The following is a 27,387-nucleotide window of genomic DNA, read 5'->3' as shown; positions in this document are numbered from 1 at the left end:
GATAATACAAACATATGCATTTTTCCTGTCCCTTTTCTTGGGGTAATTATGAGTCTTTTTAAAAGATATAAAAGAAGATATATTTTTATCTATTTATTTATTAGTTTGTGCAAAATGAAAATGAAAGATGCTGGACTCAACTTGAACGTCTTCATTTTACAGCTCCAGCCAGGAACCAAAGTCCCAGTGAAGATTTCAGTGAACCAGAACCCAAACCAGACACTAAGAAAGCTAAACCAGCAGGTCCTGCAGCTAAAAAGGTGTGGCACATTTCAGTGTTTCTGCTTCGCCTGCCTTGTGTAGGGAGTTGAAAGATTTAAAACCTTTTCCCAAACCGTGATCTGAAACATCAGGTCTGTATTACACAAGGGACTGTTCATGGGAAGACAGTGACTGTTCTTTTGTTTATGAAAAAAAAAAAAAAAAAAAAGAAGCCTCTACTAAATGTGAATTTAGATTTTGGCCTATTTTTCTATAAAAGTAAAAGTCTGAAAGGGTTCTGGGGTTCTGCATTTTGTTATAAATAAATGTTGCTCTCTAAAGTGTCATTTTGTGCATTAGAGAGGGAGCATGGAGCTCAAAGTGAAAGGAGAGAAAGATAATTCTAAACAAAACAGGCTCTCAAGAGGGACGCCTAGCAGTGAACAGGTATATTAGAATCTCAGAGCACCGGTGGAGCTGGCATGAGGTGGCACGGTTTGGTGTGGGAGCACTACATGTAACACAAACTGATTTAAAACCTTTATCCCATCTTTCTTATTCAGCTACAATTATTGTAATGAGAAGCAGTTATAAACCTGTTGCCAACAAAGGATAGTTCACCCAAAAATGAAAATTGTCACTACTCGCCCTAATGTCGTTCCAAACCTGTAAGACCTTTGTTCATATTCGGAACACAAATGAAGATATTTTTGATTAAATCCAAGAGCTTTCTGACCCTGCATATACAACAACGCAACTGAAATGTTCCCAGGCCCAGAAACGTAAGTAAAACAGTCCATGTGACATCAGGGGTTCAACCGCAATTTACGAAGCTACAAGATTACTTTTTGTGCACAAAGAAAACAAAAGTGACTTTATTCAACAATTCTTCTCCAAATCCAGTCTTCCACCATTATCAAGAGTACCTCTGCACATAAACAACGCAGATGTAGAACATCTCTATAATGACACACACGTGATTTGGAGAAGAATTGTTGAATAAAGTCATTATTTTTGTTGTCTTTGTGCACAAAGTATTCTCGTAGCCACTGATGTCACATGGAATGTTGTACCGATGTCCTTACTGTGTTTCTGGGTCTTGGGACATTTCAGAAAGGGTCAGAAAGCTCTCAGATTTCATGAAAAATCTCTTGATTTGTGTTCTGAAGATGAACAAAGGTCTGGAACGTTTGTTCAACATAAGGGTAAGAAAGTAATAACAATTTTCATTTTTGGGTGAACTATCCCTTTAAGGGCTTCCTATAATTTTATTGAAAAACGGAAGCTTTTTTTGCAGTGCAGTAGATGATTATAAATTTATATAATTAAAACAGCATTTTATAAAGGCTTTGCTCATGATTAAGTTGTTAATATTGTAAGAGTTACAACCCCACATGAGCAAACTGATGTTCATGAGCTAAATGATTCGTAATTTTAAACCAAACTGAGGCATTACTATCAAAGATCTTGTCAACATGAAGTAACAGAACTTGAGACTTTGATTCAGTGTAACAACTGTTTTCCTGAACCTTTAGGGTGTTGTGGGTAAGAAACCTCCAGTTAAGGCTGCTGCAAAGGATGAGGAGGACAAATCTGGCCCCATCTTCATCCTCGTTCCCAACGGCAAAGAGCAGAGGATCAAGGAAGAGAAGACATTGAAGGTGAGCAGCTTTTGAACTGTTCTCATGAACATTTGTCAGCGCTGTTGAGCATCACCATTAGGCTTTTCTCATTTTTGTTGAATCTTCTTCAGATTCTCAAGTGGAACTTCATCACTCCTCGTGACGAGTATGTGGAGCAGCTGAAAACTCAAATGTCCACATGTCTGGCCAAGTGGCTGCAAGACGAACTTTTCCACTTTGACTTTCAGCGCCATGTAAAAGCTATTGGAGCCATGATCGAGGTTAGTCATCTAGTAATTGGTGAGTCAAATCATATCATACCATATCAATCTAAACTAGACTTAACTTATGTTTTAACTATTTTCCAGCACATGGAGGCCGAGTGTGAGGCTGCGATTGGCTGTCTAGATCTGATATTGAAGTGGTTCACCTTGCGATTCTTTGACACAAACACCAGTGTGCTGATGAAAGCCCTGGAGTTCCTCAAGCTGCTCTTCACCATGCTGAGCAGGAAGAACTACCAGCTCAATGACTACGAGGCCTCATCTTTCGTCCCCTATCTGATCCTCAAGGTGGGTCTTTATCCATCCAAATAATAAGTAAATAACATGCATCTAATTTGTTGAAACGCACCGCCTAACATGGAGCTTTTTGGTTTCTTGTCCTTGCTCAGGTTGGCGAGTCAAAGGATGTGGTGCGTAAAGATGTCAGAGCTATTCTGACAATGCTGTGTAAAGTCTACGCGGCCAGTAAAGTCTTCCCTTTCCTTATGGAAGGGACCAAATCAAAGAACTCAAAGCAGAGATCTGGTAAATGCACATGGATTTGGTTTCTCAAACACAAAAACAGTCATTTTCACAGTGGAAATGTGTTTATCGTGACTGTTTCTGTCTTCAGAATGTCTCGAGGAACTCGGCTGCCTGATTGAGAACTTCAGTATGAATGTGTGCCAGCCGACTCCAGGCAAGGCTCTTAAAGAAATCGCCGTTCACATCGGAGACCGTGACACCGCGGTCCGCAACGCTGCGCTCAATACAGTTGTGGCTGCCTACAACGCCTGTGGAGACCAAGTCTTTAAACTCATTGGCAATGTAAGACACTAATTACCCTCAAACACAGACGTTTCATTTATAAAACGTCATGTTAGATGTGGTGTGTCGTGCTAAACTCAACTTTGAACATTTATTTTAGCTGTCTGAGAAAGAAATGAGCATGCTAGAGGAGAGGATCAAACGTTCGGCTAAGAAGACACCTGCAGCATCAGCCAAACAGGAGCGACCTCCGAGAGAGCATCCCACCAATCCCAATGCAACCTTCCTGCGCAAGCCTGCTCAAGAGGAAGTGCCCAACAAGCTCAGGTATGTACTGCTTATGCACTCTTGAATGATCGTTTGAAATCCAAGGGTATAATATGGGAAATGGGAATACCTGGTCCATGTGTAATACTTTCTATACGCACAGTCTCATTCTGTGTCTCGTTCTATCCTCTTGTCACTGCATGTTGTTTCTTAATCGTAAGTCTTTCTCTTCTCCTCTTACTATTCCTTTCTTTTCTTCGCTGCCCTCCATGGACAGAATAATGTATCGCACTTATAGGATGTAAGTACTGCCGTACAGCTGTAGCCACTGCTCACAAGGCACCTGACATCCTGGAGGTCTAGAGATCACAAAAAAAACTGGACCGAAATATTAGGGATATTATTAGATCGTATGGATGACTGTTATAGCCAAATATTTTTCAGCCTCATATTTGAAATCCCTATGTATTCGCTCTGATTTATGTAAAGAGTATATAACTGTACAAATGTAGTTTGAAAGCATTTTTCCACAGTTTCATAAAATGAATACACATTTTAATTATGCACCAAGATGCTTATGAAATATTATGTATACACTACAATTCAAAAGTTTGGGGTAAATGAGTTTGTTTTTTTGTTTGTTTTTTTTGCACCATAAATGTGCCAAAGCTTTGATCAAAAATACTGAAAATAACACTTAAAATTGGAATAAACATTTTAAAAATTATTCTTGTGATTGCATTTTTTCTGATTCTTTGAATAGAAAGTTAAAAAAGAACAGCATTAATTTAAAACGGGAATTTGTTTTGTAACATTAAATGTTTTTACTGTGACTTAATTTGAATGCATCCTTGCTGAATAAAGTATCAATTAAAAAATATTATTGACCCCAATTTTTTGAACAGGATTGTGTTTATATGCTTATGCAATATTTTTGATGAAAGCTATGCAATTTAGCAAACATTTGAGAGAAGGCACAAATAAATGAAATTAGTTTTAAATCGTTTAATTTGAAATGGTTTAAACTCCACAAAAGAATCAAATGAACAATTTGTGCAAGTAGCTTTTTTTTTTTTTTTTTAATATATACTGATGTTGCTATGGTAAATGCTCCCCCTACTTGAAACTATTCCAGTGACTCTGGTTGGTAAACTTAGGAGACAAATTAAAGGCACCTTTCAAATGGTAATATTCATTGTTGCAAATTTTGTATTGCAAGGAAAATCATAAGTGCATCAACGCTTTGATGCTTTCATTTTGGCTGGTACTGAATCCAAAATTTTCGGGACTTTTATTCACGTTGTGTGGGATTGTGTAGCACAAAATTGCAGCAGAAAGTGACCTTTTCTTTCATTTTCAACAGTCAAGCTCGGGCGCAGAACGCTCACTTGGAGCAGTCAACTCCGTCCATCCCGAAGGAGTTTCAGCTGGATCTGGACGTGTTCGAGAACAACCACACGTGTGCCAGCGACATCCCTGACCTGGTGCAGCACAAACTGGATGAAGTTCTGGAGCCAGTCATGATTCCTGAGCGCAAGTAAGAGTTTAGCACTATAGAGGTTTTGTTTTGAGTCTGTTAAAGGGGTCATATGATGCGATTTTCTTGTTTTCCTTTTCTTTAGTGTGTTACGTAGCTGTTTGTGCATGTATAAGATCTGCAGAGTTACAAAGCTCAAAGTCTCCCACAAAAGGATTAATTCTATCTAAAAGAGAAAGCTGATCCAGACCGGGCTAAAACGCCTCATTCAAACACGCCCCCACATGTCTATGTCACGATGTGGAAATATTTGCGTAATGCCGCCCAAATGTGCACGCAAAGAAAGAAGGCGTGGTTTCAGTAACCGCAGTAGCGTCGAAGCAGCCTGTCAGGGAGACGCTGTGTTTCTATGCAAAAGCACTTTATTTGGCCTTCCGAAAGTAGATGCAATCAGGAATCATTGGTTAAGATTATTTACAACAGAACAGCACAACCTAAATGTTCTAATTATTTTAACTTATTTGAAAAGGGACCATGTACAATTTTAACAAATGTTTCCATTTCATGCATTGTACCGAATTTAGCCAATGGCTGGTTTTCATCCACAGTCCCTTGGCAGGTAATCATAATCACAAACATAAAAACAAAAACGCAAAAACACACAGTACAGTAATACTTATACACATCGTATCAGAGCCAAAAAAGAAAAACAGGAAAAATAAGTTTACAGAGTTGAGTTGATTTTTAAATAAGATTTTAGTTTAATTTTAAAAACATCAATAGATGTGCACATCCTTATGTCTTCTGGTAGAGTGTTCCAACAAGTAATAGCTTTCACTGAGAAAGATGATAGTCCAAAAGCAGGGTGACGAAATGGAACAACACAATCACTAATGGATGATGATCTAGTAGATCTTACAGAGACTGTAGAACGAAAATGCACAAAATCACGAAGTATGGAAGGGGCCAAGCCATTTAAAATTTTATAAACCATACATAAATTTGAAAAGTCTAAAATTGTCAGCTCAGAAAATTGTATTTCTCCAAAACCCTACAATGGTGATATTGATTAGACTTTTTGTCCAGGGTTTTTAAAGTCTGTTTGTAAAGAGATTTTAAAGGTTTAATAAGTTTCTCCTGCTTGACCCCAACATGTCAGACAATATGACAGATGAGAAAAAATTGTAGCATGCATAAGTCTTAGCTACATCAGTAGGTAGATAGACCTAATTTGTCTGAAGTTTATCAAATTATATTTTATAGTCCTCGCCAATTTCTTTACATGTTTTTTAAAACTAAGATTTGAGTCCAGCATTAAACCAAGATAATTAAACTCAGTGACAATTTCTATCTTCTGACCACTTATAAAAATCTGCATTGGAAGAATGTGCCTTCATTGTAGAAAAAAAACATCCCTTTTGTTTTATCAGTGTTCAAGGTAAGACACGATTTCTCTAACCACTGTGTAATCCTTTCCATAGCAGCATTTAGCTTTTCAGCAGCTAATGCTGCTGTTCTCGCGTGTGTAAAAAATAACAGCATCGTCAGCATACATTTGCACTTGTAGCCCTTCGCACTGCTGTGGGAGATCATTGATGTATAAAATAAATAAAAAAGGGCCTAGTATTGATCCTTGGGGTACGCCCATTGTAGAGTTTAAGGTATTAGAATGAACCCCTTTAATCTTTACACATTGCTGTCTATTTGATAAATATGAGGAGATCCATGACAAAGCCCCAGATGAAAGTTGGAACTTGGATAGTTTAGAAAGAAGAACGTTGTGATTAACCGTGTCTCAGGCTTTACGCAAGTCTAAAAATACAGCACCAACTGTTCCACCTTTGTCAAGCTTAGATTTTATTTGCTCTGTTAGGTGTAAAGTAGCTGTTTCAGTGGAATGATTTACTCTAGAACCAAATTGCATAGTGTAAACGAGCCTTAGCTGTATTAAGATAAGATGACAGTTGTTCAAGAACTACCTTTTCTGCAACTTTTGAGACTACTGGCAATATACTGATAGGTCTATAGTTACTAACCTCAAAATAATCCCCAGATTTAAAAATGGGAAAAACAATGGCTTGCTTCCAAGCAGTAGGAAAAACACTGTTCAAATTATAGATTAATTGGTAACACATTACAATAAGGTTCATTAGTTAACTACATTAGTTAACATGAACTAATAATGAACTGCACTTATACAGCGTTTATTAATCTTTGTTAATGTTCATTTCAACATTTACTAATACATTATTAAAATCTTGTTAACATTAGGTAATGCACTGTGAACTAACATGAACTAACAATGAACATCTGTATTTTTATTAACTAACGTTAGCGAAGATTAGTAAATCCAGTAACAAATGTATTGCTCATGGTAGTTAATACATTAACTAATGTTTAACTAATGAACCTTATTGTAAAGTGTTACCGATTAATTAAGAAATAACAAGAGCTAAAGTATCTTTGTGAGTTGTTTTAAGAAACTTGGTGTCAAACTGATGAATATCCCTACATTTAGTATTTCTTAGTGAGCTGATAATTGTTAACCTGTGTTTCGTTAGTCGTGGCTAAGTAGGTTAAAACCTTTTGCTATCAACATCAGTCAGTAAAATTTCTCCTCTTTTTGTAAATTTATTCCCCCAGTTCATTAACAGAGTTAATAATAAATTTAAAAATTATTAAAAGTAGTAGTGATTGGAGTAATCATTTAAAATTAACTTTCCTTGAGCTTTGATCTTGAGATCTCCTGGAGAATTTATCTCCTCCTATAAAAGGCTGTTAACATTCTTCCAAATCAGTTTGCGGTTTCCAGTATTTGCTATTGACTGTTCAAATGCAGAGTTTTGCGCAGTGTAGAGGTGGAGAGGAGAGAGAGTCATAGAGCCAATCAAGTGGATGGGGATTATTAGGAGGCCATGCTTAACAAAGGCCAGTGGTGGCAATTTGGCCAGGACACTGGGGTTACACCCCTACTCTTTACGAGAAGTTCCATGGGATTTTTAATGACCACAGAGAGTCAGGACCTCGGTCTAATGTCTCATCCGAAAGACGGTGCTTGTTAACAGTATAGTGTCCCCGTCACTATACTGGGGCATTAGGACCCACGCAGGCCACAGGGTGAGCACCCCCTGCTGGCCTCACTAACACCTCCTCCAACAGCAACCTAGTTTTCCCTGGAGGTCTCCCATCCAGGTACTGACCAGGCTCAACCCTGCTTAGCTTCAGCGGGCAACCAGTCTTGGGCTACAGGGTGATATGGCTGTGCAATCACAATGCACTGGGTCAGCTGGCCAATCAGAGCAGACTGCGCTTGTCGGAAGGAGGGGCTTTGTAGAAAACTACGCATTTGAGAGAGGCGGGGCATAGAGGACCTATAATAATATTCAGTATTTGAAAAATGTGTTTTTTGAACATTAAAGCATGTCAACATTCTGTTACGCCAAATACACAAATAATGATCTTTAAAAATAGCATCATATGACCCCTTTAAGTGTATTGCATAAAATATTTAGCCTTCTGAAATGATAGCGTACCACTCTTTTTAAATGGTTTAAATGTTATTTTGTGTGTCTTCAGGATGCGTTCGGTCTCTCCTCATTTTGACGACATTCACAACAGCACTGCCTCCACCATCAACTTTGTTATCTCTCAGGTGGCCAGTGGGGACATTAACACCAGTATCCAAGCCTTGGCACAGGTGAGTGTCCTGCTTCCACTATTTGGATTCTTACCTCATGTCATATCCAGGCTCAGTGTTTCAAGCAATGTTTCTTTTTTTTAAATAAAGAAATTAATACTTTTTCCAGCAATAATTTCCACTTTCAATAAGACCTTTCCCTGTCCTTTTTTTTTTATTTTTTTTTTTTCTGCAGATTGACGAAGTCCTGAGGCAGGCAGACAAAGCAGAAGCCATGTCTGGACACATCGACCAGTTCCTCATCGCTACCTTCATGCAGCTGCGGCTCATTTACAACACACACATGGCCGACGATCGGCTGGACAAGAAGGATATCTTCAAACTCTACAGCTGCATCATAGGAAACATGCTTTCTGTGAGTGCTGCTTTACTTTTAGTGTGGGAAGAGAGCTTTTGTTTCAGCGTAAAGGGTTCCAGGAAGCTAAGGTCTAATTTCTGAACACATCTAGTATTGTATTCCCAGAAACAAACAGTTTTTGTTTGCAGAAAATCATTTATGCATTAATGCATGGAGTGTCTGTAGAGCAAACAAAAGTCATCGTTCTTTGGCGTGCGAGTCACTGTGTGTCCGTTTCCAGCTGTTCTCGATGGAGAGTCTGGCACGGGAGGCCTCCATGGGCGTCCTGAAGGACCTAATGCACGGTCTGATCACGCTGATGTTGGACTCCAGAGTGGAGGACATCGAGGATGGACAGCAGCTCATTCGCTCCGTCAACCTGCTTGTGGTTCGAGTGCTAGAAAAATCTGACCAGACCAACATCCTGAGGTTAGCAGTGTGACTCCGCTGGGCTGCAAGTAGGGCTGTCGCGGTTAAGGAATTTCCCTTGCGGTAATTTTGAGTGGCTCAATAGCAAGCCACTCAAAATTCAATTTTTTATATATATGCATGTATATGTATATGAAACCGAAAATAAATCGCGTTGAAACAGGAAGTGAAGTAAACAGAAGAGAATGACAAAATAACGGTCCACATAACAAAACATAAACCTGACAATAAGCTCATTAGTATATATATATATATATATATATATATATATATATATATATATATATATATATATATATATATATATATATATATATATATATAACATAACAGTTAGTTCTGATCCTCGAATCTGACTGACAAGATGCGTTTTCTGTTGATATTTCACCTGACCTGTCAGTCAGTGCAGCTTCATTGTTATGCCACAAGGTGGCGTCAAGGAACTGTCTTTAAGTCTTCATTCAACTACATGTTCAAAAGCGCTGATTCATTCAGAGATTTGTAATGAAACACGCGGTTTAAATAATTTTTACTTTGAGCGCCACTTTTAAAGGTTCAGCTGACCAGCAGATCGTCGACGCTAAGACAGATTTCGCTTTCGAATACATGACTCAGCCTGAAGGACAGACGCGGGTAATCGCACGCGCTCAGTCGATCTCGCTCAGTCGATCTCTCTCTCTCTCATTCTCTCTCTCTCATTCGCTGTCTGTTTAGGCTTGTTAAGTGAAAATTTACTGAGCCTCTGTGCAAATCAGCATGATGCACATTTTTATCATTACTAATATTCAGTACACATGCACGAAGTGTAAAACAAGAAGGGCGTAACCTTACGAAAAAAAACACTGAAATATCGCGGTTGTTGCATTTCTCTGCGGTTATGCTCGTCAATAGCGCGATATTGCGGTTATCGCGACAGCCCTAGCTGCAAGTCCTCTACAGGAAACTTTGTGTACTGTTCTGTGTACATTTGGCTGACGCTGCAGACTGACTGTAATCGATGGTTGTAGGTTAAAGGTTATTGTTTTCTTTCCAGTGCTTTGCTGGTGCTGCTGCAGGACAGTCTTATCAGCACTGCCGGCTCCCCCATGTTCTCCGAACTTGTCATGAAGGTACGACTGGTGCACTTTGTGGGCGTATGTGCATGTCGAAATTTGAACTACGTCATATTGCAAGCAGAACTCTTGACTCTTGTTTAGTTTTAATTAGCCTGTAGTACTTAAGTTTCTTTCCACAATTCAATGAAATTGTGGTGAATTGTGAATTATTTACTTGACTGTTATGCATTACACACCCAGAAGTCATGTCAATTAAGTGGGAAATATTTTGGTGGTGCTTGCTTTTGGTATTTTTGAATTTGAATCATCAAAAGAAATTGAATGCATTTAGTTCCACCCACACACCCGGAAAGGTCATTTTAAAGGTAGAGAAGATAATTTAACATGAACATGTTTTATTTTGAACAGCATGCACTGAATCATGGGCAATAATGCGTTCACGTTATGTCAGTTATGTTAATTGCATCTTTTTTCTGAGTGGTAAACACAATTAACATTGTTGTTGAACTCATAATTGCAACTTGGAAACACTGAACTTTATGAATGCTCCCAGTAGACTGCCACAAAATGGCAGTGGCCTGAATAGTTAAACATTTCACATACCGTTTTATTAGCTAATTGTCTTGTGTGTTTTCAAACATTTTGTGGAAGAATAGCTCCATTTTTCTCCCCCCTTTTAGGGCAATGCTAATCAGTTGTCCAAGTCAGTTTTATTGTAGACTCAAAAATCATTTCAAAACTTAAATCACCTTTCAATAATTAAAATAACTATTAGAGGAGAAAAACATTTTAAAACATTTTTTGAAGATGAAGTACTAAAATTACAAAACTGAAAGCTAAGAAACTAGATGACAAGCACATAATTTCAAATGTAAAGTAAAAAAAAAATTAAACGAATAAAGTTTAAAAATTAAATGTCAGTATATACATTAGAGGTAGGCGATATGACAAATCTTATCACGAATTAGTAGGGGTGTGACAAGACGCTTATCCCACGAGACTGGGTTCACGAGAATCCTCAATGTCGAAATATATAGGGAAAAATAGTCTTTTATTCAACTGAAAAACACAATGCAAAAAATGTAGGTGCATTTTGAAATCAACTTGTACTTTATGAAATTAAACTTCTATTTTAATGAATTATATGCAGCAATAAACATGTAAACTTAGAGCTGCACGATTCTGGATAAATTGAGAATCATGTTTTTTTTATATATATATATTATGTATGTGTGTGTATATATATATGCATGTATATGTATGAGATCACGATTCTCTCAAGATTCTAAAGATTAGAAAAGTAAACAAAATAACGCAATTTACTAGTGGTTCTGACAATGTTCATTGCTTAAGTCTTTTTAAAAAAATATTCATTTGAACAAAATTGAATAATGAATGAATAAATAAAAAAATTCATTGAGTCAATGAATTGAGACACTAAGACTTGATTCACAATTGGAATCTCCTGAATGAATGATTCAATGACGACATCCTTTTTCTTAAACGGGCAGTTGTCGCCACCTCATGGCGGAAGAGGATAAGCGTTACAATACATGCAAGTGTTAAGACAGGTCGAGGCCTATAAAGCGGCAAAAATAACTCGCAAATACTCTCGCTCTCTGAGCACACATAGCGAAATGAGTTTAAACGGCTTAAAAACACTTGTTTTTAAACAATGCTTAAACGCGCATGCAAACTATAAGTTTTCGTGACCACGTAGCACAACAACATCACTTAAGCGTGTATCTGCAATAGAGACGATAGTCCAATATCTCTACCTGTTAACAAATTCCTAGCAGTATAATGCCCGTCCCTAATATACATAATACTAAAATACTAAATGATGCTTAAAAAAAATAAATAAATAAAAAAACTGCTCCTAATCTTGTTCCAACATAACACACATGCAGCATGAATCAGGCACTTTTTATTGAAGTATGACCCCTTTTGCTTTTTATCCTCTTTAACACCTGTCTCTGTCCCATGCAGTGTCTATGGAGAATGATCCGTTTCCTGCCACAGACCATCAATAGTATTAATCTGGACCGCATCCTGCTGGATGTGCACAACTTCATGAAGGTTTTCCCTAAAGAGAAGCTCAAACAGCTGAAGAGTGACGTTCCCCACCGGACGTTGAAGACGCTACTTCACACGCTCTGCAGGCTCACCGGTGCCAAGGTACACATTTGAGACCTTAATGGACCCTAAAAGTTCTTCATGAAATTTGCTTTATGAAAAATCTGTGAATGTCCCTCTCATAGATATTAGATCACATGTCCATGATTGAGAACCGCAACGAGTCGGAACTGGAGGCGCATCTGAGGCGGGTGGTCAAGCATTCAGCAAACCTCTCCGGACTCAAGACTGACAAGAACACAGAGAAGGGCGCCCTCAGATCGGTATGTCCTGCTGGGTCTCAACTGAAACCTTCATCTTGATGATGCTTGGAAGAAATTGTAGTGGCTGATCTGGTTTCTTCAACTGTGTTTTGATTTGTATAGGATGACAAACTGATCAAGGCCAAAGTGAGCGACATCCTGTCTGAGATCTTCAAAAAGATTGGCTCAAAGGAGAATACTAAAGAGGTGAGAATACTAAAGAGGTGACACAAATTTGTGAAGACTTCTGATTTTTGCTAAATTACCAGATTTATTTGCAGTTCTCGGTTCAGTACTTCCATTCAAAGCGTGTTGTTTCTCAGGGTCTGACGGAGCTGTATGAATACAAGCAGAAGTACTCTGACGCAGACCTCGAGCCCTTCTTGAGGAACACGTCCCAATTTTTCCAGAGTTATGTGGAGCGAGGACTTCGCATGATTGAGTCAGAGCGTGAAGGAAAAGGCCGAATTCAGACCTCCACAGGTGAGTTGCACCAACTTTCATGAAACATCTTTTTGTTTTGTCTTGATTTTTGTTCTTGCATGGTAAAGTTTCTGTTGTGTTTCAGTAATCCCTCAGCATAGCACAGAGTCATATTTGCCGAGCTCCAGCACCGTGCCCATCAGCAGTAACGGAGAAGATATGAACGCCGCCGCCTACTACGAGAGACTGAAGATATTACGGCAACGGCGCGGCCTTGAGAACTCAACGGTTTGTCTCTTATTAAAACTTCAGTCAAGACACAATTGACTACAGTCATTGAATCACTTCATGATCCAGGACTTTGTAACAATATGAACATTAAGCTGTTACATGAAAATAAGCTGATTTATGTAAATTCAACACAATGTTTGACGCCCAGCTTATCAAATAATTTTTTTTTTGTTATCAGTAATTTAATACCTTTTTTAATAATAATTTTAGGATTTTAATAAGTGTTTCAATAACTAATTTAACAACTGTAAATCAATTTAATAATATAAATTATTGATATTTGATGTGTTCATTTTTAAATATTTTAGAATTTATAGTTATAATAACATTAGTTTTAATAACTAACAGTAAATGAAGTGTTTTTTTGAGATTTTATACATTAACAACTAAATATTTGGATTTTATTACATTTGTTTAACTTTTATTATATTAATAAAATGTTAAAGTATCATTGTTAATAGATCAGAAATCAGCAAAGCTGTTTTTATTTACTTTAAATGTTATTTATTTATAAATATTCAGTTAATTATTTAATATATAAATCCTAAAATTTACTTAAATATTGTTGTAATGCATCAAAGAATCAATAGTAAATATTCTGCATTTATGATAAATATTAGGCCCTGTTTACACTAGTGGTTTAGTTTTAAAACGCCGTTTTAAAATGAAAACGATCCTAGTCTACACTGGCTTTTTCACTGCGTTTCAGAAACTATCTCCGTCTACACTACACAACCGAAAACGCATGTCACATGACCATTCGTGCAGGTACAGCCATAGACATGTATAGGTAGATTCTAGGGATAGGACTTTTTTTTTTTTTTTGGCCAATACAGATATTGGTCAATTGCATAAAGCAGGGCTTAACTTTTTCCATTGGTTCACGCCGAGCAGAACTGGTATTTAAAAGTTTCTGTTCCTGTTCCTCTGTATTATTGCCGTTCCAAAACCAGTTTGAGTAGAACAAATACCGGTTAATAACGTTATTTATTTATTTTTTACCTTTTCTTTTGCTAATAATAATAAAGTACAGCGTTTTCTTTACTCAAAAACAAAAAAAAACACGAGTCTTTGTTTGCAGCATAGATTTAAAAAAACGCTACTCCTATAAGCGTTTTGAGAGTAAAATACAGCCTAAATTAGTAGTCTGTACGTCACATTTTATTTTATTTCATTCGGAAATAATGTAGGCTAAAATACCAGTAAATAAAGCAAAATACCTACAAACATTACCAACACAATTATATGAGGAGCTGTATAGGGCTTAAATCAAACTTCACTCATGAAAACATGCATGAGACACTTGCATACACGCATGAAACAGTCACGCTTGTACTACTAAGTGCTCAAACAAATATTTGAAATGCGCGCGCACATGAGATGCAAACAAACACTCAAACTCTCCGCGCACATACATGGCCTATATGAGACTCGAACAAACACACACTCTCCGCACATATACACGAGATGCACTCACAAACTCTCCGTGCACATACACGGAAGGCAACAGACATGCAACTGATTTTCTCCATGCAGTTAATTGATAAACCATCGGTATTGGCCCTTTTCATGCTATTTCCGATGTGTCAGTGACTTTAAAATAATCAAATCGGCCGATACATATCGGTGGCCGATTAGGGGTGTGCGAGATATATTGTCTGCAATTTAATATCGTAATTGTTGTTTTAACGATGTGCGATTTTGATGACATCGAGTATTTTGCAAAAGCCATTCAAAACACCCCTACAGAGCGCACGCGTACATTACTTGAAGTCTAGACTAGTGTGCGCGCGCATTTATAATGCGCTCTTTCACTGCATGATTCAGTCTAATAAAATGCATTTAGAATGATCACAAAATCAAGACATGGGGCAGAAAATGTCTATATTTATACCACTTCATATAGTTAATCAATTTCACATAAAGAGTGCCGTTTTTCTCCAAAAATTACCATGATTACAAATGTGATATTGATGGGTTTTTTTTTTTTTTTTAACAATGGCTCAATAAACGAAGTTTAAAAAGACTTGCGTTTTAGACATCACATTGCCTAAACACAGCCACAGCACTGTTTTATGTCTCTGAGCAACATGGTGTTTCGTTTCTGAATGATTGAACCGATTAAATGATTCGGTTCGATCGCAAAGACTCAGTGATTTGCTGCCACCTATTGGCGGTTTTAGTTTCACATTTCTACTTTTTGTTTTCATGATTTAAATCATTTCAAATATCAGTATTCAACGTTTTATATTTAATATATCAAAACATTATTTATGCACTTTTTTTTTAATGCAGGTTAAATGTGTTCCTGTCCTGCATTAAACTGTGTAAATACATCTAAATGCCACTTCAGATGCAGCTTCTGTCTTGATTTCATTTGCTTGGTAACAGCCCAAATGTCTTATTATTCTAATTCATTGATTAAATGTAAGAATGTGACTCAAAAGATAATGGACACTTTTAGAAAAAAATGGCTTTATAAAGGTAAAAATGCCCATAAAATGTAAAAATCAGTTTAAACAATTCATTTCTATCAGTGTGAACTGACCACCACACAGAATATGAAGAATATCAAAAACTTTAGGAGTCAGCTGTCCACGACAGTCCTTAAGATACCAGCACAATAACACACTCAGCAAAATATCGTCTGGTTATCGTTATCGATAAAATATCCAGATTTTTTTTTTTCAATCTCGCACAGCCCTACGGCCGATACATCAGTGCATCCCTAGTAGATTCCCTATTATTTAGATGGCGGATGCGTCTATGGAGAGCGGTCGAATGGGGAATCTATCATGCATATTTATGGGTACAACAATGAGCATGCTGTTATTGTTTACACGGTCGCCAAGGATACGTAGAGTGAATGTGGGCAGCCATGCCATGATTTTCAAAAGTCTCAGTTTTGGTCCGTTTAATGCAACCCCCAAGTTTTCAAACTAAAATGGGTTCTGCAGTGTTTTCAAAAATCTCAGTTTTCGAGGGTTGAAAACACCGGAGGACTGTAAATGACAGGCATGACTGTAGCAAAAGTTAGCCTGTGTTTTAAAACGAAAATGCACTAGTGTAAATGTAGTCCACCTTAGTCTGTTAAACTATTATGATTATCATCAATAACAATTACAGTGAATTTGAGTTTTAGTAATGAGTGATTTGATGTATTAATACTTCAATTTTAGGATTTTAGTGGTAGTTTTAACTTTTTATATTTATCTAAAAATTATACTTGGTTGTTAAAGTATTAACATCAATTATCAAACAAGTAATAAAAACAAACAAGATTTAGGAATTTTATTTACAGTATATACAATGGAGTTGTAAATATTTGCATCTTCTCATGCAGCCGGAGGAAGAGCGCCCTCCACTCAGCTCCCTGAGACCATCGGTGGCCTCCTCCACAGATATGCTCCACAGCAAACTGTCCCAGCTGAAGGAGTCCCGCGAGCACTTCCAGCAGGAGCAGTCACACTCCCACAGCCCCACCCGCTCCTCCTCCCCCGCCTCCAACCTCGACGACCTCAAAAAGAGGCTTGAGAGGATAAAGAGCAACCGCCAGTAGATCAGCGCCTCGCCTTCATCCTACGCTAATGCACTAGATAGTCAGCCGACTTCCCCAAACTCCACCATCCCAACGTTTTTCAGGATAAATGCGTGCATAGATAACGGTTATGTGAAATAGGATGAAAAAATAAATAACTTGGTCTGTCTACATTGTATAATATGAAGTAAACATTTTCTGTATGTTAGTATTGTGCACAGTTGTTTTTGTACATACAGTGGCTAACCACACCAGGCTTTTATGTGTCATTTAGGGTTTTCCGTGTACAGTTTTCCTGTGCAGAATGCTGTAATATGTGTAACTGATGCTTTTTTTTTTTAATAAGACATTTTAGAGAAATCTAAATTTAATGTCGCTTTCACTTGGTCTCAACTTCTATCTGTTCAACACCGTTTGCCATTTTTGCTGTTTTCTTTCTGCCTTTACTTTCTCTCTCTATTCCAAGCATCTCTGAAGCTCTCATAACTTTGGAAGAATTGATTCCTTTCTTTTAAGGAGCATGGCATGAAGTACTGGATCTTTCTTTTTATGTAAATAAAGTTTGCATTACTAAAGGCTGTTAATTCAATTTTTCTTTTAATATTATTCCCAACTGGGAATTATTCACTCTGTAGTGAGATGTTGGTTATTGATGCATTGTTTTGTATTATCCAACTCTGATTAGTGTTGAAGTGTTGCTATTAAGTTTAAGTGTATAATCTATAGTGAAAATGGCAATAAAGGTTTTTTTTTTTTTATATATAATTTAACAAACTATACATTGATCCTCTTCTGAATTTTTACTTCAAGGGGCTGTGTGCGTCGGTCTGGGCAATGCACAATACTATTACATTATAGATTTACATAAATCCATATTATAATAGTACTGTGTATTGTACAGCTCTACAAAAATGTGGGGTTTGTTTTTTTTTGTTTTGTTTTTAAACTGCAAATATGCATTAAACATGCATTTAAAAAGAACTGTAAAAATCAAAATTTTACAAAAAATCCAATGCTGTTATTTTTTAACTTTATTCAAAGGGCTATTGTTAACTAAAAATCATTAGAGATGTTTATTTTAGTTTGTTGAAGTATTAAAATAACTAGAACAAGAATATTAATAAAACAAAAATATTAATAAAAATGAAACGAAAACTTAAGATACTACAACAGAGCTAATAAAAATTTTAAATGGAAACAAAACATTAAAAATCTAATTTAATAGATGTATCAACGATACTAAAATAACACTGTATCAAGAATCCTGAAAAAATGTTTGTTTCAACAAAAATATTACACAGCACAACTGTTTAATGTTTCTGCAGCAACAAATCAGAATGATTTCTGAAGGTTCATGTGACACTGAAGACTGGAGTAATGATAATTCACGTGAATAAATTACATTAAAACATTAAGATTTTAAATAAAAAATATATTTCACAATATTAAGTTTTATATATATTTTTTTTTCTTGCCATTATTAGCCTTTATTTGGATAGGACAGTTAACTGACAAAGTGAAGTGGGAGAGAGAGAGGGGGGTGAGATTGGGAAAGGTCCATGAGCCGGGACTCGAACTTGGGACGCCCAAAGTGCAACGGTGCTATATGCTGGCACACTGCCACCAGGCCATCGGCACCAACAATATTACTGTTTTTACTGTATCTTTGATCAAATAAATGCAGCTATGGTGAGCATAATTCTTTCAAAACAATAAAATATAACTAAAAAAATCTTACAGAGCCCAAACTTAAGAAAAGTAGTGTATACTTGTGGCATAGTAACTTTTTCACATAGTTTATCAGATATTGTGTCTGTTTCTTGACATTTATCAGAACAAAAAGAAAATACTGTCCCAAATGATGCAACGAAAAACTTTATTGAGGTCATATGTGACAGTCTGGGAAAGGTGAAGTCATATACTAGGGTGCACTTGTTACAATAAGTGACTGGCCAACCTTGGATGTCTTTTTAGTTTCTCCTCCAGTGTCAGATACTTCTGAGGCGCTCTTTCCTTGTGTCTACAAAAACAATATACAGATTTACTCATGTAGATCTAAAACAAAATGTACCAACACGGTTGTTTACAAGGCAAAGATCTGCCCATACACATCCACAGCTTGGCTTTGTACCATCTTGAAAAACCTGATACTACAAAAAGGTCATGTTGTCATAAGCGTATTATTCAGCAAATGATTTAAGGTGCGTACCGAATGAGTCTCATTTTGAGAACGTGGATCCTGAACATGGTGTCAGAGCAGTAGGCGAGGTAATCATCCTCGTCCTCATTGGACATGGTGAGATAGTTCTTCTGGTACCACAGCTGCTTCTTCTGCAACTCCTCTGTCTCCTGAACAAACAAGTTCACCAGTTCACTAGAAGCTTTTTCTGGCCCTCTTATCCAGGTCAAGAGACAAACCAAATTTGTCACTTGACACCAAACAGAAACCTATTGTGTTTCTGTTCCTTTAAGGGGTGGGTTTATCTTTTCAACATGGAGTCAAACATTCAAATTCATCCAATCAGACTGTAACTGCAGATTTTCTGCTAGCTAGTTTCTGTTTTATGTTTGTACGCAATTATGAATTTATGTACACAGAAGGTGCTAAATCTTCTTGAATGATCTAACGTGCCTTTTCGATTCTGCTCTGGATGAGGCTGGCTTTGTTAAAGAGCTGCTGTTTAAACTCATTCAGACAGTCTGTCTTCAGCTGAAGTGCGTCCTGGCGTGTGAGGGCTTCTGGGAGTCCCAGTCGGACCTGGGATGGAGCCAGTAGGTCCAGTTCTTTCTCTTTCTGCCGCAGCTTCTTTTCCTTAGCCATACGTTCCTGAGGAACAAAAGGAACCAGAGGTAGGTAGGAGTTTGGATCGGTGTGATGAAAGTGGCTGACTGATTAAAGCCTCGATTCACCTTTTCTTCCATGTGCAGACGGGCCGTTTCGTTCCTCGTAGGGTTGTAGATAGAGATCAGCAGGTCAGTATTACTGTCCTCCTTTTCTCTTGAAGAAAGGATGGACCTAACCTGAAACAAACATGTTAACGTCACCGCGATTGGCTAGATGAAGATGTTTTTATAATGCTGCTTGTGAACTGCATTACCTCTTTTTCTGAATCTCTGATACAAAGTTCAACATTCTCTTCTTCTCTCATCAATTCCACAAGCATTTCATATAACTGCAAGTTCTTGTAGGGTTTCGTAGAAGGATCCACCTGAAGACGTAAAATATAACAAGATGTGAACGCAAACAAAATATAAACCCTAAAACCATTTTCATTAAATTTTTCCATCTGCAGCAAAAATGATCTCACAAGAAACTGGAAGTATTTTACAAAGTTGAACATTTGTAAGAATTTTCCACTCAGCAGGTTGGACAAAAACGTACAAATGAGATTGTACGAATTCACCAGTTATGAATTGTCATGAGACACTGTTGGACACATCACCCAATCATCTACTTTTTTTTTTTTTTTATTGGACAGAATTTTCATTTCTGAGTCAAAAATTTTTAACGAACTTTATAAAGAACGTCAACGATTTTTTTAAGTTGCAAGTTCACACTAATTCATACAATTTATCATATGATTTCTAATTAACTACAACCCTAAACATAATCCTCAGTGTGGGATTAGCAGGTCATAAATGTACGACTGAGATACAAATAAGATCGTAAAAAGGAGATTCGATACAAATCTCGCACACCAGTTTGTCAAAGTGTAATGTGACTATTGGACATTTCACCTAATCATTTTTTTTTATTAATTTATTTATTTAGGCAGAATTTTCATTTCTGAGTCAACATGTTGAGATTTTCTTGAGAGTTGTTTTCTTGGAATGTTTTGCAGTTCTTTTCAAAATCTTTGTTTTATCATTTTAACGCGCCAATAAAACACAGTCGTATAACTTATGCTTATGGAGTCAACCAAAAATTTTTTGATGTGACATTCAGACCTGAAAGCCAGACACCATCTGTGGAGTAAAAGCTTGTGCTTTCTGTGAGTCTGCCGCTTCTTTGGGTTTGATGAAGTTGAGCCAAGCTGGGATGATCCTGTCTTCCTCGAGATGAAAGGTTACCTGGATCCATCTATCCGACAACATAAAGATCCGTTCAGCCACATCTTTACTTGCCGGCTTAGAATGATCTCTGTGAAACTGCTCCTCCACCCTCTGTTGGAGACCCCAAACAAAATATCATTGACCCATTTTCCCCATCTTTTGGATGTTTTTTGTTAGCAAGGCCACTAGTATATTGTTGGTTAATGTTATACCTGTAAGATAATATTGGGTTAAACTGCTTAAAGGTCGAAGCTGTTTGTTGAGAGAGCATTACCTGTAGAGGCCGTTGTTCTAGAGCCTCTCCAGCCCGAATCACTTTGACTTGATTTCCATAAACAACATGTCGATAAAAAAGGAAGTCAGTACGATCTTCAAAGGTTTCTGTCATTTCGAAAGGCTTCTCGATTCTTCTGGCTAGACCATCTGTGCGAATATGACTATAAAAGTCCATCTGACGCTCCGTCTCAGGAACTAAAGTGACGTACCTGTGGTCTAAACAAAATTCAACTTTTAATATGTCAGGCCTTTTGTTATTATTAAAGTTAATGAGTCATCGGTGAAGTAATGAGTCACATTTACTGACATCAGGATTATATTAAAAATATGTGTTAGATTACATTTGAGAGCGTCACTTCTTCCAGGCCTGAAATGCTCAGTTGTCACATTGCTGTCTGTGTGTAGTTCTCTGTCGTCGAGATGATCACTTCGATGTTTGAACCATTCCTTAATAGTGCTGGCTTGTGTGCCTAAGAAAGTGACAAAGTGAGAATTTGTACTCAATGCCAACACACAGGCTAAAAGCTAAATTAATGTTTTTTTTTTAAATAAATAAACAATATTTATTCAGAATGTCTATACTATTTTAATTTAATATGTATATTATTTATTTAAGAAAGTAACATATATATATATTTTTTTTTGAAAGTGATAAAGTGAGAGTTTGTACTTGTAAACAGGTTAAAGGCTAAATGAACATGCTTTTAAATAAATACATATCATTTTAAATATTTCATAATCATTAAGTATTATTATTAAATACAACCATATAATTAGATATATAAATTATTATTATTATTATTCATTTAAAGGCATTATTTAAATAATGATTATTTAAATTTGGGTGAACTATCCATTTAACATGCTTTTAAATAAATATCACTTTAAATGGATTTGTTAATATAAATTTATGTATTTATATAGATCATCATCATATATTCATTTTCATAATTATTATTTATTTTATTTTAAGGCGTTATCTACATGATGCCTGAATTGAAAATTTTGAGAACTATTGCTATAAGCATGCTTTTAAATATAGACATATATGTATGTGTGTGTGTGTGTGTGTATATATATATATATATATATATATTTATATACATACATTTTTTTGTTGATATAAATGTACATGATCAACATGGTGAGAAGGTATGTTGTAACTGAAAACAGAAACATCTGCAAAGATCTTACAATCGAGGTCTTTATAAATGGTGAGTTTGGTCACCAGACCATCTTTCAGAAGATAAGGGGCAAACTTCTCCAGCTTGGCTTTCCTGTACTGAATAACCTTCATACCCCCTGGATAACGCATTTCCATATCTATTAAGATTTTAAAAAAACAAAAAGAACATGTATGATTAATTAACCTCAAGAGCTAGTAGATAATGGATGAAAGGCTATATGTGAGAGTGAGGACTTGACCTGATGGTGAAATGTCTATTTTAGTCACCCAAGATGGAGGCATCTCAAACACTTTTAGCTCATCCATTTCCTCCTTCAGAAACAAAATAGGTAGTTAAATCTAAGGTAATAGATACTGAGCATAAATATAGATATAAATATCAGGTTCAGTGTGGAATGGGCCCTTCAACAATGAAATCAATAATCTCATTAAAACTACATGGAAAATTAGAAACATTCTGTACTTCCTCCTCGTCTTCTGGCTCTTCAAGTGTCTTTGGGTCCGAAATGATTGACAGCGATTGGCCACATAGCACATACTCCCACTTTGACAGATCGCCCAGGTCAAAGGTCATCTCCTGCAGACACACAAAGACCCGGTGAACTTTCCAATGCTCATCATCTACACTGAAAATATTCAAACACATCCACATTAAGATATACTAACATTACACCCGAAAGTGCAGTCTTGCTTGTTGACCCAGTAGTTTTGATGGTTCCAGACGCTCTCTATGCCCAGGAAGTTCTCACTGGTGGTGGAGTAGCTCTTGCCTGTCAGAGGGTCAATGAAGAAGTTCTCCGGTACCTCCCGGTTCCCTGAGAGCACCAGAACCCAGCAGTGAACTCTCAAGCCCCGAAGAGGGTCGGGTGGTGGACGTTCTCGCTCCTGTTTAAGAGGAACCGGTGAAAATGCAAGTCAAAAATCAAATGGAAATTCATTGAAACATTCTTTGTCCAACCTTCTGAAGTCTCTCTGCATCCAGTTGTTTCTTCAGTTCGGCTGCTTCAGCTTCTGCTTGCTGTTTCTCCTCTTGACGCCTTTCAAAGTTGCTGTGCAAGTCACGTGGGGGTTTTACAGAGTATTTCTTTATTGGCTTCTTCGGTTCCTCTGTTTTATCCTGAGCAGGTCATGCAAAAATCATAACATGAATAATGAATCCAGTTTAGATTGATTTGAACCACTCAAGGAAATTTGTGTTAAAGCTGTGTTCTTCAACAGATGCTACACAACCTCTAGGGTATTTGTGGAAATGCTTCAGGGAGAATGCCAATTATAAATTGATCTCAAACTAAATTTTGTGAAAATACATAAAATATGTGAAAAGTTCAGCTAGACATTTCATTGTCCCACCCACATTATAATAAATAAAATAATGTACAAATATGTGACTCACATCATCATTTTACATCAATAATGTTTATGTATTATTACAAAACTACAAAAATAAATACAATTATTATAATTTATAAATTAAAATTTTTCTAATTAATTTATATAATTTATAATTATTATAATCTTGTAATTTTGCATGTAAGTACATTAATATGATACTATTTGCATGTCATAGGCCAACTTAATACATGTATTTAATTTACACTTATTATAGATTTGCAATTTAAGCACCATAATGTATATAAAAGTATTATTATTATAATAGTATTTACATGTTATAGGTCAGGCTTAAAATACAAATTTATTTGTAAGTAATTTATTACTTACTAAACTAACTACATAAATTATAGTCATTTCTAAATTAATAAATAATTTATAGTAATTATAGCTTTGCCAGTTAAGCATCATAAAGCATGTCAAAAATATTAATGATACTATTTGTATGTTCTAGGTCAGGCTTAAAATGCAACTGTCAATTATATTTCATTTCCTACTCTATTTATACACCATAGGATTCATGACATGAAAACCACTGAAGACCCTTGTTAATTTGTATAAATTTACATACCATAAAAGAACATGTTTAACTTATTTTACAAGCAATGTGAAATATTTCACCTCTATAATTTAAATCAAACGTGCGTAAGTTGTGCTTACTTGTATTTGAGGCTGCAGTAGCGGACACTCTTGTCGTGACTGATCAAGAAGACACATCTCTTTTGTAGTGTAGCCACTGACGCAGTAAGCGTTGTATCCCGCGCCCAACAACAGGCTACACAGCACGATGGAGAAATCAAAACACGTTCCTCTCTGAGTCTGCAGAACCCAGGTAGGAGATGACAGCTGCTTGGGCTAGAAAGAACAGAAATGAAATAAAAACATGTTTTTGTGTCCAAGAGGCAAAAACAACCATCATAAGTCAAGTCTGATTCTCACAAGTTCAAACGGTGGATCCAGAAGCTCCAACGAGAGATAATCAGCTACAAAACTGGCACATCCCTCCCAGTCGTACAGCTCAGGATACGGCAGCAAGGTGCTTCGCAAAGTGGTGCTTACAAATTTCTGTTGATATGCATTGGAATAACAAATGTAATGGAAAAAATAGATTATTCATTTGTGGTAATATTAAGCGTATTTGCTGTATGCACCTGAACACCGCACTCATTCACAGGGCACAGGAGAAGAGCTTTGTGATCCGGGTACAAAAGCGCATACTGCTGACGGAAGTTTTCTGCCATCGCTAGCATGAGCTTCTCCTGGGAGGTGTTCTCCTTGTATGAGGATGGACATTTGGAAAGGGTCACTTGAGGTCTTGGCTTTGCACTGAAGAAATAAAGAATAAAGACCAACAAACAGAAAGAAGATGAATTGTTTCTTTGTTTATTTTAATCTGTTGTATTGTTGAATGTGTAGTCTGTTTTGGGACCCATGTTTTAATGTTTAAAGAACATTTTAACTGTTAAAATGATTTGCATTACCTGTATATATTCAAATAATACTTTAAATATGAAATAATTTGCATTGCAACATTATTTGATATAATGTGATTTTTGTAATATGTTTATGGAAAAGTCTCATTATAACTATTATAATATGATAAAACTATCAAATATTTATACGTTATTTTCTTTAAAACAAGTCAGAAGTATTTTTATGGTTTGTAGTCTGTTTCCAAGACTTGTGTTTTAATGTTTAATGAACAATAATTGTGACATTCACTTGCATTACTTGCTTTAAGAATGTATATCTTCAATATATTCAAACATTACATTAAATATTAAATAATGAATGAGTTTAGGAGCATTACGATTTGTATTGCTGTTATTTTCGTGATATTTGTAATTCGTAACTTCATATTAAAAAGTCCCATTATCATAATGCAATAAAAAAAAAATTTATTGCATCATGATTTTAAATATTAATAGTAATTGTAAAGAAGTGCAGACAGGGTGACTCACATTGCTGATTGCTGCATAATAAAAACTAAGAAAATAAGAATGAGATTGAATATTTATTTATTTATTTCATGCAAAACAAAATGTCTTATACGCCTTATATGACCTGGGTCAGTGCTATTTTAGTATCACTGAGATAATACTATATAGATTTTATTACTATTTTGAATTAGTTTTATTATTTTAATATTATAATTGTTTTATTTTAATTTATTAAAAGGTATGTTGTTTTGCTGTGTAATTTTGTTGCATTTTTGTCATTTTTATTAGTATCTATGTAGTTTTTATTCAATTTTATTTTTATTTCAGTTTTAGTTTACTTATTACTTTATTGAAAATAGCTGAAATTAAAAAAAAAAGTTTAAGATTTTTATATTTTACTTTATTTCAGTTAATGGATTTTTTATTTTATGATCTTAGTTTTAGTATACTATAACCCTGGCCTGGATGTGTTATTGACAGGCTTCATGAGATTCATTCTAGAGTTACAATATAGTGCACTATATAATGGGTTTTAAGTACCCCCATCTCCATACTAATGTACTAATGTACCCTATAGTTTTGTTAAAGTAAGTTTGTCGAACTTAGTCTGCTACCCTACAAGTGCATGTCCTGATATACCACCCATGTTTGTGGATAATGATTAAGACCACTGTAAACATCCAACTTGTGTGCACGTGAGAGGAAGTCCTATGGAGAAACGCTGAACATTGCTTTAACATGACCGTTCATGAACACACGAGTTTACCACATGTTGATGAACTTTAGTAACCTCACATGTGTGTGACTGTAGGGCTTATTCGTATGTTAGACAGGCTGCTCTCCAGATCCCGCGCTCTCTCTTCATCATCTGTTATAGTAACGTCCTCTTCACAGTCCGCCTCCGCCAACACTTCCATCTAAAACAAGCCATACACATACTGAGGAAAATGTTTAAACGACATACAGCAACAAGAAGGTATCTGACAGATGGTTAAAGCGACATATATGGTTTTTAGTTTTGTGTTAAGGAAGATATCAGTCCATATGAGAACTTACAGTTTAATAAAGTGAATCTCTTCTCCGTTCGCCCTAAAAGTTAATTTCTAAATCGAAGTTTATAATAACCTTTGGCAGTAAGAGCACCCTGTTACTTGTTTACGTCCCGCAATTTGGTTTCCATGGCGAGGGTTCGCTGACGTATCAATACGGGGGTGGAGTCGACATGTTCTCGCCTTCTCTAAAATAACTTTTTTATTATTATAATTATTTTTAATTAAATTAAAAATGTTATATTTAAAAATACAAGTAAGAATTATATATATATATATATATATATATATATATATATATATATATAATAAAATTATTGTAAATCTTTAAAACACATCAAAACATCATTTATTTAACTTCCTAAGTTTATTACTAGTTCATACTACTAATGATTCTGCAGCAAAATTTAGGCTATTTACTTATTTTACTTTTTCACTATCTGATTTTTTTCTTTTTTCTTTTTGTTGTATGTGTAGTCTGTTTTTAATGTACTGCCAGATTACAAATCAATTTCGTTTACGTTCCCGTTGAGTTATGAAAACTTTTTTTGGATGTTCTCTAAACGTTCCAATTTTTAAAAATGTTTTTAATTATTTTTCTTGATTATATACAAACGTTAAAGAAACATTCCATTTTATAATTTTGCAAACAATATGAATGCTACTTTTGAACGTTCTCTGAACCTAAACAAATAGTGTCAATAAAATAAAATAAAAAGTTCCTTCTACGTTTCAGGAAAAGCGTTCC

The 27,387-nt window shown here is 35.9% G+C and overlaps 2 protein-coding genes across 7 annotated transcripts in view; one reads left to right on the top strand and one right to left on the bottom strand.

Moving 5' to 3' along the window:
* Window positions 1-17,321, top strand: part of ckap5 (cytoskeleton associated protein 5) — a 36,471-nt gene extending 19,150 nt beyond the window's left edge. For 3 of the 6 annotated variants that reach the window (XM_058767022.1, XM_058767023.1, XM_058767027.1), the window contains 20 exons: window positions 163-260; window positions 562-648; window positions 1,737-1,862; window positions 1,955-2,104; window positions 2,192-2,395; window positions 2,497-2,632; window positions 2,721-2,914; window positions 3,015-3,181; window positions 3,399-3,422; window positions 4,485-4,658; window positions 8,175-8,295; window positions 8,471-8,650; window positions 8,874-9,061; window positions 10,095-10,170; window positions 12,106-12,294; window positions 12,378-12,515; window positions 12,618-12,701; window positions 12,818-12,977; window positions 13,063-13,205; window positions 16,552-17,321. In XM_058767022.1, coding sequence (XP_058623005.1) covers window positions 163-260; window positions 562-648; window positions 1,737-1,862; window positions 1,955-2,104; window positions 2,192-2,395; window positions 2,497-2,632; window positions 2,721-2,914; window positions 3,015-3,181; window positions 3,399-3,422; window positions 4,485-4,658; window positions 8,175-8,295; window positions 8,471-8,650; window positions 8,874-9,061; window positions 10,095-10,170; window positions 12,106-12,294; window positions 12,378-12,515; window positions 12,618-12,701; window positions 12,818-12,977; window positions 13,063-13,205; window positions 16,552-16,767 — 2,855 coding nt within the window. In that variant the 3' untranslated portion in view covers window positions 16,768-17,321. The remainder of the gene's footprint in view (window positions 1-162; window positions 261-561; window positions 649-1,736; window positions 1,863-1,954; window positions 2,105-2,191; window positions 2,396-2,496; window positions 2,633-2,720; window positions 2,915-3,014; window positions 3,182-3,398; window positions 3,423-4,484; window positions 4,659-8,174; window positions 8,296-8,470; window positions 8,651-8,873; window positions 9,062-10,094; window positions 10,171-12,105; window positions 12,295-12,377; window positions 12,516-12,617; window positions 12,702-12,817; window positions 12,978-13,062; window positions 13,206-16,551) is intronic. The other 3 variants (XM_058767025.1, XM_058767024.1, XM_058767026.1) reach the window with 3 other exon arrangements.
* A 966-nt stretch (window positions 17,322-18,287) lies between these two features.
* On the bottom strand, window positions 18,288-26,769 carry ccdc135 (coiled-coil domain containing 135). Its single transcript, XM_058767485.1, has 18 exons — window positions 26,647-26,769; window positions 26,386-26,507; window positions 24,802-24,976; window positions 24,590-24,715; window positions 24,311-24,505; window positions 23,220-23,378; window positions 22,928-23,146; window positions 22,725-22,838; window positions 22,501-22,573; window positions 22,270-22,398; window positions 21,417-21,545; window positions 21,074-21,291; window positions 20,695-20,910; window positions 19,845-19,955; window positions 19,657-19,767; window positions 19,379-19,573; window positions 18,956-19,095; window positions 18,288-18,766 (listed from the first exon to the last, which is right to left on the bottom strand). Exons 2-18 carry the CDS (start codon window positions 26,505-26,507, stop codon window positions 18,682-18,684), a joined length of 2,517 nt encoding a protein of 838 aa, XP_058623468.1. The 5' UTR covers window positions 26,647-26,769; the 3' UTR covers window positions 18,288-18,681.
* Window positions 26,770-27,387: the final 618 nt, after the last annotated feature.

Source organism: Onychostoma macrolepis, chromosome 25 (genome assembly GCF_012432095.1).
Source record: "Onychostoma macrolepis isolate SWU-2019 chromosome 25, ASM1243209v1, whole genome shotgun sequence".
In the NCBI taxonomy this organism is placed as follows: domain Eukaryota; kingdom Metazoa; phylum Chordata; class Actinopteri; order Cypriniformes; family Cyprinidae; genus Onychostoma; species Onychostoma macrolepis.
Note: the sequence above shows the minus strand (reverse complement) of the source record. Positions and strands in the feature narration are given on the sequence as shown.

Excerpts from the sequence above, each read along its gene's own strand:
- ccdc135 (XM_058767485.1), bottom strand. The coding sequence starts at position 26,507 with ATGGAAGTGTTGGCGGAGGCGGACTGTGAAGAGGACGTTACTATAACA. Across the intron at positions 23,379-24,310 it reads TACTGCAGCCTCAAATACAA|GATAAAACAGAGGAACCGAA; the intron begins GTAAGCACAACT and ends TGACCTGCTCAG. Across the intron at positions 21,292-21,416 it reads AAGAAGTGACGCTCTCAAAT|ACCACAGGTACGTCACTTTA; the intron begins GTAATCTAACAC and ends AATTTTGTTTAG.